The sequence below is a fragment of the Botryllus schlosseri genome, chromosome 3 (genome assembly GCF_051294905.1).
Source record: "Botryllus schlosseri isolate E-star chromosome 3, Bs_hap1, whole genome shotgun sequence".
Taxonomy (NCBI): domain Eukaryota; kingdom Metazoa; phylum Chordata; class Ascidiacea; order Stolidobranchia; family Styelidae; genus Botryllus; species Botryllus schlosseri.
Genome location: NC_137238.1, coordinates 36,624,936 through 36,637,500, shown reverse-complemented (window position 1 = coordinate 36,637,500; position 12,565 = coordinate 36,624,936). Strand labels below are relative to the sequence as shown.

Here is a 12,565-nt window from a genome sequence, read left to right as displayed (position 1 = left end):
GTAGAAGGAAATTTGCGTCATTGGTCACCGATTGCTGCACGTGAGCGCGGCAATTCTCGCTAATTCATCGCGTTAACGACAGGCCTGAACAATCGCATATACAACGGGCCATGTGGGCAAGATATAATCGCTCGCGTAATCAATCGCATCTTAAACAGGCCTGGTGTGCATGACATAACCGTTAACCGGAACAATTGCATCTGTATTAGGTCTCATGCGCAAGATGTCGTGTCACTGGCCTGAACTATCGCGTCGCCGGCCTCGCAGGCTTTGGCTGCTATCTACTATCGTTTAGAGCAGTGGTTCTCAACCTTTTTGACCTCGTGGACCAGTAAAATTTCAAAAAATATTTGGCGGACCGGCGGAACTTCTAAAATTGAAATAAACCCGAAATGTAAGGTATGCAACCGTTTTTTGCAAGTATTGTACTAGAGCAGGGGTGGACAACCTTTTCGCTATTCGTGGGCGCATTTACATTACTTATGTAGCCTACGGCCGCATACCTGGGCATATCCGTAGTGAGGTAACTGGACGCCAAATAGTCATGTTAACTGCCCACCATGCAGTGTTCATGTCCTTTTCCGTTGAACTACAGCTTAATCTAGATCGCGAGTGGTCATGTTACAAACAAATTACTGGTCTCGGCTTTGGTCGCGCTTCTTCAGATTCACGAATGCGTTTCGTCCAATATTAGCAGTTCTACATATTACTATCAAAGTTTTTCCGTTTTCAGCACATGTAATCAGATTCAACGGTAGAGTTGATGGAGAGAGTGTTTTAAAAAATGTAGGGCAAATTATAAATGATGATGCATCTTCTGGTAGGCCAATTGCTATTAGTCACTTTTTTGCTGTTATTACTTGACCTCCCATCAGGATTGTCGGTCAAAGTGAAAAAATATTGAAATCGCCCAAACACGACAGAAACAAATTTCTTTCGTCAGGAGCACACGATTCCAAGTTGTTAGGGCGCACCATTTTCCTCTGATGTTCACATCTGTACTGTGGGGCTCAGATTGCAAAGGGCGCTATGATAATAAAATCAAAAAATGAAATCGCATTGAATCGCGGGTTTAATTGGGAGTCAATTCATAAATTCAATTTTCTTGTTGACGGCCGCCAACACGTTCTCATTGAAATACGTGTCGACGGCCTCACAAATTTTCTTCTACAGCCGCTGGGTGGCCACCCCTGTACTAAAGAGTGACATTTCGAGGGTCTCTTTCGTAATTAAATATGTTCATGATGGTATTCATGTGAATTTACGGTAGTGTGTCTGGCTGTCTGCTGAGTCAGGTAAAATTGCTATGCCGAGAGTAAAACAGCAGGCAACATCGATACCTGGTCATCCACAAAATAAATCAATCGAAAACGAATGATCGTGCAAACTAAGCGGTTTAACGAGTCCGCTCGTATATGTCGTCACCAGTGATCTCGAACTCCAAGTCAAATCGAACATGTCTCGAGTCCTAATGCTACCTCGCGCTGTTCTGAATCACTTTACAATTTGATGAGTGGTAACGCCTTAAACACATTGCATCTTGAAATTTAGGTATAAAATCCTAATTTACCTCGCGGACCGGCAAAAAAGTCGTCACGGACCGGCGGTTGAGAACCACTGGTTTAGAGACAATGCCTTTAATTGTATCAAGATTAGCGATGGTTATGTCATGATTGTTCAACAGTGACATCGCAAAACAGAATGACATTGAATACTAAAATATAACTATTTGTGTATTGCGAATGCAGGGTGCGTACTACACATGGGTACAGGCTTTTTCCCAGAATTTGCATGCCATTTCAAGGGTGCGTATTATACATGGGGGCGTACTATACTTGAAAAATTACTGTAATTCAATTACGCTATTATGTTTTGACGGCCGTGGACATCAAAATAGAGTTTACGAATTGACTCCAGAAGTTTGGAGCGAATAATTAATCTTCGAGAGATTCAATCGATCTTGAAATTTTCTTCGCGCTAGTCGCGATTCAATGCAATCTGAGCCCAAGAGTACAGATGCGAACAGCAGAGGAAAATGATGCACCCCATATTGGAATACTAACTTGAAATTGTGTGCTCCTCACAAAAGAAATTTGTTTCTGGTACGTTTGGGAGATTCCAATGTCTTACCACTATACCGACAATCCTGATGAGAGGTCAAGGAATAACAGCATTCAACAAAGTGACCAATAACAATTGGCCCACCCGAATATGCATCATCATTTATAACTTGCCCTCAATTATTGAAAACGCTCCCTCCATCAACTCTACCGGTGAATATGATCACATGGGCTGAGAAAAGATGAATATTTGATAGTAATATGTGAAACTACTAATATTAATCACAAATTTAATTCGTGAATCTGAAAAAATTTAAGCGCTTTGCGCAATTATGATCGCTTCCATTACCTATTTATAACATTACCACTAGCGATCAATGTGTATATAGTAAGACGATATGAAAAAGCGGATTAGTCCGGAGTTCACTAGAAATTGACGTGGACAGTTAAACATGGGTAGTTAGTGTCCAGTTAGTTCATTACAACTACGTCCTGGAATGCGGCCGTATATATGCTACATAAGTAATCGAAATGCAGCCGTGAATAGCAAAAAGGCCGCCGCTGAACTAGAGCTACTTGCTTTTCATAATCCGCAACTAGAACTAGAACCAACGACCCTTAAAAATCCACAAAGAATATTTTAGGACAGGCTTTCGATATTAATATGGGAGGAGTTCCAACGCCCCAAACCCACCCCTGTCTACACCACTCTTAACACTGATGACTAGGGCAAGTTTATGCAACTTTTGCAATTTTTTTTTACAGCTTCCGGCAGCTTCCTAAATACTCGTTAGATATGTAGAATGCTGTTTTAGGCTGTTTGAAGGAATCTTATAGTGCAACTTTTTGCAACTTTTGTCCATTTTTGTTCATGCAACTTTTTGCAACATTTTGCAACTTTCTCGATTTTTCATGAAAGTATTTTCGATTCTGGTGAAATACACGGCCAGATTCGACCGAAACACCGTAAATAAATCAGCACCGAAGTAAGGCTTTTACGGGTATTTCGGGAACTGAGCCGGAAAATTGATCTTTTTTTTAGTCAATCTGGGAAGTTGACCTTTTTTTCTTCTTTTTTTAGTCAACTGAGCAAAATGTGGTCAAAATGCAACTTCTGCAACTCTTTTCAAAAATGTATGCAACTTTCCAAAAACTTGCCCTAGTAGTGATGACTCTAATCTAGCACTCGCTGGCATCACGATTCACGCCAAACGACAAGACCTGTTTCCTAGTTTATTTTTAAAAATCTGGAACCACAACTGCAACGATTCACTTTTCAAAATCCGTATCTAAAACTACTCAAATTCAGCAACAAACAATCAGCTAGAATGGTAATTTGTGCAAGTCTGGCTCTAATAGCTGGTTTGTGATACAGATCTTGATACGGTACAATTTCATTGTCGCAAACCACTGATGTTTCAGTAACAAGGGATCAAACTTCCAGCAATCGTCTCCTTATATAGTAAAGACATATCCTATGATTCGGGTTATGTTCAAAAATAACATTTTCTCCCGGATCACGGGTATTCACTGATTATTTTGAATTCCTTATAAGAGAATTTCAAAACAAATTCTCAAATTTCACTCTCCACCCCATAAAATTGCAGAGTTCATACAAAAACAATGCCAACCAAATTTGACGCGATTCAATCCCGTAGAAGCAAAGTTATTAGTTTTTCATTAGTCATTCTGGGATTACCCACAGTCCAGGCTATTTTTTGCAAATCCAAAATTTTTAACTGCAATAACTAAGCTTCTACCAGTTTGAAGTAAGCAAACATTGTCAAGCTTCGTTCTTTTATACAACTCAACAATTTCATGGGGTGGACAGTAAAATTCAATAAATTTTCGAGAGTAATAAGAACTATTCTACCAAAATAGAAATGTGATGCAGTAGGCCTGGTGCACAAAATGAACTGTGCATCAAATAGTGTTCAAAGAACAAAACCATTAAAACAGGAATTTCGCATATAACGCAAATGTTATGAAAATTGATTGCAAATCAGCGATGTCTGCTGTCTCTTTTCAGATACCAGTTGAGAAATGCGAGGCTTCTCCTGGTTAAGTGTCGTCGCATTGTACCAAAGGGAAGACAGCCAATACATTTTTTTGGTGAAAACACAATGGCGTGAGACCAACTGCTTATAATTACAATCGACAATATAAATATTGTACCGATAAATTGGCATTTCGGAAAGACCATTTTTCGACCATGGACCATACCTATTTATTTGCACTCAGTGACAATGCTGTGGGTTTGATCACAACTTCAGAGGTTTACAGCTTTCCACAATGGAACATAGTTTTGAAGCTACATAAATTTACTCTTTAGTGGTTCCATTGCCCAATGGAGTATATTCCAGTACTGGAAAACATCGTCTCTATCGATTTCGCCCACCCTGTACTTATCAATCTCATCATATGATAAAGAAGAACCAGCATCCTTTGAAATACAAAACGTAAGACCGTGCACGAAATCGACAGACGATGCGCGATGTTGGAATTTCATTCTAGGATACACGCCTGCGAAAACCATCACCATCTTGCTACCAGGAATGTTTCAAATCTATAGAACGAGAAGCAGAACAGATCGCTATGGTACACCGCAGCCAGCAAGCCGTTGATATCTTGCGCAACTGGATTTTGCAAACGCTGCAACCTCGATTTTATATCTGTTTGCGACCCGGCATCGATTGCGCAACCAAGGAGAAATTCAACTCTGTTCCGGATATTTGTGACAGCCGAGAACATAAAAAAATCGCATGTTTATCATTTTCAATCACCATTCCGGTGATTTCTCTGAATGCCAGAGACGTTTTGCGTCAGAAGTAATACAGGGGTATCATTGCCGCGACGCCAGCTGAGCACTCACTCTCGCCGGGCAGCCACTCATTTGCTCCTGAGCTACGCTCTCGTTTCGTCAGACAGCATTGTTGCGTCACTGTGCCACTCTCCTTATCGATGAAAAATTCGAGGCTGATTGTGAGGGTTCCGGGGCCATGAGCGAAAGAAAATTTATATTTTCGTAATAACTGCAGTGGCATCTTTCGATTGATACCCTATCTCGCCTTCCATGACATTTTTCGTTGCTTGCTTTTTTCTATACTATCTTCTTTTACTTTTCATTCAGTGTGCATCGCCCAGGCCAGGGTGGGTGTCTGATTCCATAGACTATACTCCAAGTCGCTTCGACACCTTCCAATCTTTTCATTGTATCGTATTTTTGCGGTGTATCGAACTGATAAAAATTGCTAAAAACCAATGATGATGAAAAAAACTATGTAGCCATAATTCTAATATAATTTGGAAATGTTGAAAATGTTCTAGTGGTCCAACTCAGTTACCATATTTGGAAATCTGAAAAGAGAACACTATTTCAAAATTTTCATAATTGCGTTACCGGAGGAAAATTCTGAAAAATGGTAAATTTTTCCCGATGTATTTTGTTGATCGTCGTGATTTCGTGGGGCGTTGCGGAGGTGTGTCTTCAAAACCAAACCAGCATGGATTTCATATATTATGGCAAGCGATTTTGAAAAGGTGAGCTCGTATGGACATTGGATAATCAATCAATCAATAATAATAATCAATTAATAATATTTTCATCTTCGAGTGTGTTTCCCGTGTAGATACCAGACTTAATTGACGGCGTAGCGTAAAATTGCGCCCTTAACACCTAAATTATTGAATTACTGAACAGTGTACTTATTTGCTCAATAATCCAGATCAATCAGATCCTGGACCACGCAGTCGATGATTGTGTTAAGCATGCTGCCGCTGTAACTTATCAGAACTTGAAGCGGGAAAAGGTAACATTAACATGTTTTCAAAATGAGCTATGTATCATCCGTGAGATGATTTCCTTTGCAGAAATGGTTTCACGTGGAATGCTTCTATGATGATCAGATAAAAAGACCATATCTTGTCGTCAAATATTCGGAAGATTCCTTCAACCGGATTGTAATTCCTGTCTTTTCGGAAGAAAGCCTTTCCCCTGCAGAGTGAGCATATGTGTATAGTTAACAATCATACTTTATTTTGTAAGTGTAGCATCATTAATATGGAAAATGACTCGGCTTGTGAACGTATTCTTCAGTCTTCACAGCGTTGTAGGCTTGTAGCCAAGTCACAAGGTTCCGAGTCGCAAGTCAATGTCACTTTTATAATTTTGACTCGAGTCAGGTCGAGTCATTTTCAATTCACCACCGAGTCAATTCCGAGTCTAAGTCAGCGAGCAGAGGGTCGAGTCTGAGTCATGGTATTATGACTCAAGTCCCAAGTCATTGTGTTGACTGCTCAGTTTCCGGTTAAAGTCTTGTTGAACCCACATTTTATAACTTTGTTTGGTGATATCGAATGGTTCGGATTTATAATGTACTAACTTTCCTCACTTTTAGCAGTTTCTGGTCGCATTTTCAAGTACCGTACCAGTAGACGAAATCCCAATAGTGTGGTTACTTCACTACCGGTATTCTTCGAAATTACAATGAAATGTTGGTCTTGACCATCTGAGTCTCGAGTCAAATGACTTGGTTCGACTCATGCGCAATGACTCGAGTCATATCCGTATTTTGAGAAAATGACTCGAGTCATTACAACCCTGCTTTGTGTATTGTCTCGATTTGTACTCATGTCCTGTGGTGTATTGAAATCATAAAATTTTTAGCAAATGATGGAATTCAATTCATTGCACATGACTCCCGACAGTAGTTCCGTGTCAAGATGCAAATGCCTGTCTCCACTACATCTCAGATCGATTTGAATCTGGAGCATAACGAAATTTGTTTCGAGAAAATCGGACAATTAATTTGAAAGTTATTGCATTTTGAAAAATTACATTTTGTGCTCACTGTACCGTGACGTTAAACTGCTTAGAACCTGTGACTGATTGTGACTGAATTATAATTGACTTTGATTTCTGTAGTAAGATATTTTGGTAGATGCTTATTGTGATAGATCTAACAATTTTACTGCTAGGGCTTCGAGGTCCATTCAATGTCATGTTTTCAAAATCAGTCAAACGTAACAACGCTGCTCCATTGGCATTGTATGCTATGCGATGTATAACTGACAATTGTCTAAGACTACATTGAAAAGATCTGTTCCAAATAGTGCATAACCAGTTCCGCATAAAGTGTCATATAATATTTTTAACCGTGTTCCTGTCTTATATTCATGATAACCAATTTTGATGGATTCATATTGACAACAACTTTCATATGACACCTTACGTCTGAATTATGAGTTGGATACAATTGTGCCAGAGAGTTCAGAAATATATCTCATTTTATCATTTGGTATGTCAATTTTCAAATCAAGATCTGAACGTTGATTCTATACTGCATAGGTGAATTCCAGGTCAGCGAAGAACATGTACCACCAATTATTGCTAAACAGTATTCAAACCTGTAGTCTGTATAAGTAATGATTTTAACAGTTATAACTAGGGCGATTTTTTGCCGTGTCAAAATAAGTCAAAATTGTCAATAAGACAAAATTTTATCAAAATTGTCAAAATTGTTTCCAAAGTCAAAATTTTTTGGACCTATGAAGAATTCCAGTAGTTACATCTCACATTCTGGTAGAAATAATTAAAATTTGTTCCAGTATGACCAGGCCGTGTTATTTTTGGCATATGCCAAAACTGCCAAAAATAACTTATTTTTGGCATTTTTCGATTTTTATTTTTGGCAGTTTTGGCATCGTCCTCTAAATAGATGATTTCAGCCTTGAATTAGTCACAAAAACGCTTTATTTGGGCTAGTTTGTCAAAAGACACCACAAAATGTGCAGCCTCCACGTATAATCAGTGCCAACGAACAATAAGAAGAAAAAACCTAACGATTTCATAGGTTAATAATATCAAACAAAACCACAAAATGTGCAGTATCCATCGGAATCGGTGCCAATGAGCAAACAAAAGAGAAAAGCCTAACAAACACGCTCAACAGCTGATTGTTACAGCTGTTGAATAGACTTAAATCGTTTTGCACTGTAACAGTGCTTCCAAACTCATGTCAGCTAAGTTTCTCCTAAATTCCTTTCTCGCCCAGCGAATCTGGGAAATATCGGCTTCAACAGTAGCCGTTGAGGGACAGAATGTTGCCAGTCATCCACAAAAGGTTTTCAGAGCTTCGAAATCTTTGGAGGGCCGAATCGGCTTCCATGCATCATGAAAAGAGATCACTACGCCAGTGCCATCGATCTCATCGCGGAATGAATTTTTTTCCCGATCCTTTTCCAGAAGTTTCCTGTGTTCTCTCTCAACACATTCTATTTAGTAGCCCGACCATCATTTCTCCTTCAGTCGACCGGTATATTTTCGGAGGACTTTTGTCATTTCAGGTAGCTTTAATATTACCAACTCGCATGGAAGAGTCCTGGGAAGGTTAGATTGTTTAAGAACATTGACGCAACAAGACTGTCTGGCAAAACGAGACTATGCAGCTCAGAAATAGCCAGACAGTTTGTTGCGTCACCATGTTCAACTCGATTGCGATGCAAAAATCGTAGTTGATTTTGGGTATTCCAGTTCCATGAGCAGAATATAATTTATATTTTAATAATCAGTACTGCGGCAGCTTCTCATTGATACCCGTTTTATCAAATTTAGCGCTCGACAAGCCGGTCAAAAAATGGTTGTAAAATTGGCTTTGGACAAATGGAAAGTATGACCTAAACCAAATACAGTCAGCCGTTCAATCTCGCTGTACCCACACCATTTAGGACACCATGCTTTCACCCCTAATGGGTGGGCTGGACCCAGATTAAGAAACCCGCCTTTCACAAACGCTCTTCTCGCTTGCAAAGCGGTCCTGTTAACACAACACCACGAATGAAATGCACTATTTGCCAGGCCGTGTTATTTTTGGCATATGCCAAAAATTGCTTATTTTTGGCATTTTCAAATTTTTATTTTTGGCAGTTTTGGCATCTGGCTCCTGAAATGCCAAAAATAACACGGCCTGTGTATGACGAAAGATGCTTTCCTACATTCTCGGGTAGAAAGTGTCTGTCCTTTCTAAGTAGCTTGTCAATAATGGAAAAAGAACGTTCAACAACAGCAGTTAGTTGTACGTTCACTTTGCTGGTGACACACCGTGTTGCTTCATGCTGGCAATGTTCTCTACATCACAATTTTTCATCATGCGCTTCTCGATATAAGAACCAATGCCCACGCAGTCTTGCTTCAGTTGGGATATTGCGGTACATTGAGCATAACACCATGGCAACCCATTTGTTTTATTTGACCGTTTATGATTCACAATGAGCAGACAACGGGCCTTCTACAAAGGTAAGCCTATAAAGTAGGCTACAACTGTAAAATGTCAAATGATTAATTCACCGACAGTGCAAACATCTGCAATAAAACGAAATGCAGGTTGCAAAAAAATTTCGACTTTGTAAACAAGTTTGACAATTTTTTGACCTAACGCTACAATTTTGACATGTTAAACAATATCGCCCTCATAATGAGCCATAATTGCAGAACTAAACATATTACAGCAAGCGAAAGTTGAGATGCATCAGTAACTCTTTAAGATATTTTTCCAGGCTTCAGAGTATCTTCAACCTGCTTCATCCTCCTGGGGATCCTGATTCTTATGAAGATGGATTGATTATGTCCTTGGTAAGTTGAGACTTTGTTATTTTTGGCGTTCGAGTGCGAATTATCACTGATTTCATGGCGAAAAACATAGGCCTATGCCGGGGGTAGTCACAAGTCAGTAAGGCTGGACAAAATCCTGGGTTGTAATCAGGGCTTTGGAGCAGCCGTAAATTTAAACTGCTCCAGCTCCGGCTCCGGAGCTCTCTTCTATCATACATTAGCTCCGGCTCCAGCTCCGGCTCTGAAATTATCGAATGGGCCTGTTTATATCAGGGGTGGCCAACCCGTGGGCCAAATGTGGCCAGAGAGAGGGTTTTGCGTGACCCGCGAGCTAATTTCCTATTATATTATCGAAAATGAATTGCTCAGATTGTGAACTTGCAATGCCAACCAAAAGTTACAATTCTGGCTGCGACACTTGGGATGTTGATGACTAAAATATCAGTTCCGACGCATTGGCAGATTCAGGGTCCAGTCACATTTTCAGTAAATCGTCGTACACTACAATAAACTAAAATAGTAGCGAAATTTTTCTTCACGCTTCGCGTGTTTAATTGTCACACGATTTCTTGATTGGTAGCCTACCCCCTACTGAAAATGGAAAAAACGCCTAATTTACCCGATTGAGTCTAACTGTATTCGCAATTACGGGAGAAAGTCTTATCGCGTTTGCGCTCGCATAAAGATCGTCGACGGTGAAATGTAGACACAAAATGATAGTCGCATATTATCGGAGACCTTCGATATCGATGTGGCCAGACGCCGAATAGTCGTGCCCTTGCAAACTGAGGCTAGCGGGCGGTATACAGTAGACCCGCCATACTCAAGTAATAATATTATTGACCTTGTTTATTTATAAACTTAGAAAATTTTACCCGCTTGGCGTGGCTAGTGGACCGCGCACTCGTTCGTCAATTGCATGTGCCCCTTTAGCCGAAAAGGTTGGCCATTCTTGGTCTATATAGATTACTAATCTACCCATAGGTTAGTTATCTATAGTAATCTAGAGTCTGTCAGCCGTCAGTAACATCCGATGTAGCAACGAAGACATATAGGTGCCGGCTTGTGACGTCATACTGAAGACTTGTCAATTGTCGACAACATCATAGTTGCACTAGAACGCACTTTACTCTATGCCATTGCTGTGCACGGCATTAAAATTCAGGCCTGCTGTTCAATTATGATAAATCAGCTGATGTGGTTGTTGCATATATAATAGCATCTTATGAAATAGGTCAGAGCCTTAAATAACGGGCTCCAGCTCCGGCTGAATTTTATGTAGAGCTCCGGCTCCGGTGAAAATGCACGGCTCCGGGGCTCCGGCTCTGGCTCCGGCTCCAAAGCCCTGGTTGTAATGACTAGACTCGAGTCGCAATTTTTGGTGACTCGACTTAAATCGTTTAAAAAAGTTTCAATGAAATGTCTGTCCTAGTCTCGAGTCATATGACTTGGTTCGAGTAATGCACAATGACTCGAACAAGTCGAGTCAATACAAAAATTAACCCGAATTGAGTCTATGCGTTTGAAAAAATGACTCAAGTCACCAAAAAATCGCGACTCGAGTTGAGTCATGGCTCGAGTCATTACAACCCTACGTTTTCATAAATATATGTGAAGATTGTTACACTTACAGCTATTTGTATTGACATCAGTTGTTTTATGTAAATCGTAAAGTATTTTAGGCCAAGTAGAATTAGAAGTAGGCTAAAATCATATATGCAGGGAATATTATTGAGTACTCTGTAAAAGTAGAAGTACTTAAATATCATGCTACTTTGACCCCTCAAGTTGAGGATTTAATTTTAATACTATAAAATGACCGTTGGTCTTCCATTTCAGGTTTCGTCGGACATGTCTATTGTTTATCACAATATCTGTGCCGGGCTAGTCCCTCCCACCGTGAGACCGACGTCCTCTATTCCAAGGTCGAGAAAACTCAGGCAGCTCGAGAGAGAAAAGAGAGAGTTTGATTGATTTTTCTCGGCTCTTAATATGAAGACGAGTTGAATAGGTTTTTCTGCTCTGGAGAGGGACGCAGCCAATCATTTTCAAGGAATTGCCAGCAATCAACAGCATTGTCAATCTTGATAATTTGGTTCAGTTGGTTTTCTTCATAATGGGATGACTCAACTTTGCGATTGACTCGACCCAGGCATTCTATATTATGACTCGATTCAGAACTCGTGTATTGCTACTGGTACTAGAAAAATAGGCCCAGAACCTGTCTATCTGTTCGAATAAACATGTTAAGAGCGAGAAAAATGAGTATGTTATGCATCCGACGCCTTCGATATTGCCCAAGGCTTTCGCAGAAGTGACTTGAGCTCGATACTGAGAGGAAAAGGCGCATATTTGAACTCATTCATACAGCTGTGATGTCATGATAAGCAATACTACTAGTTGCCAGGGTTGTCATTCTCACTTTTATAGTTTTGACTGGAGTCATTTTCAATTCGCCACCTAGTCACGTCCAAGCCATCTGTGCAGCTTTCAGTTCGGCCAACTTTTTCAACTCTGCTTGAGTGATATAGAATGGCTCACGTTCGTAATATGGTAATTTTTCTCAGTCTCAACAGTTCGTGGCCCTATTTTCCAAGTGACAGGACTGATAGACGAAATACCGAGAGTGTCAACTTTGTTATTCTTCGAAGTTACAATTAAATGTCCGTCTTGGCAGTCCTAGTCTCGAGTCGGAAGACTTGTTTGGAGTCATGCACAATGACTCAAGTACAAGTCAATTCAAAAAATGACTTGAGTCAAGTCGAGTCACCAAAAATAACAACTCGAGTCATTTCAACCCTGTTAGTTGCGGGCGATTACCTCTAACGAGTGTCAGCAGAAAATATTCGGATTCATCTCAATACGAGCACATTATCCAATTGAATATTCAAGTTCC

At 40.0% G+C, this 12,565-nt stretch overlaps 1 protein-coding gene across 1 annotated transcript; it reads left to right on the top strand.

The window, feature by feature from the left end:
• The first annotated feature begins 5,421 nt into the window (after positions 1 to 5,421).
• Positions 5,422 to 11,931, top strand: LOC145435234 (uncharacterized). The gene is made up of 5 exons (XM_080312574.1): positions 5,422 to 5,600; positions 5,786 to 5,869; positions 5,931 to 6,061; positions 9,615 to 9,690; positions 11,509 to 11,931. The coding sequence occupies exons 1-5, from the start codon at positions 5,580 to 5,582 to the stop codon at positions 11,641 to 11,643; spliced, it is 447 nt and encodes a 148-aa protein (XP_080168700.1). The 5' UTR covers positions 5,422 to 5,579; the 3' UTR covers positions 11,644 to 11,931.
• Positions 11,932 to 12,565: the final 634 nt, after the last annotated feature.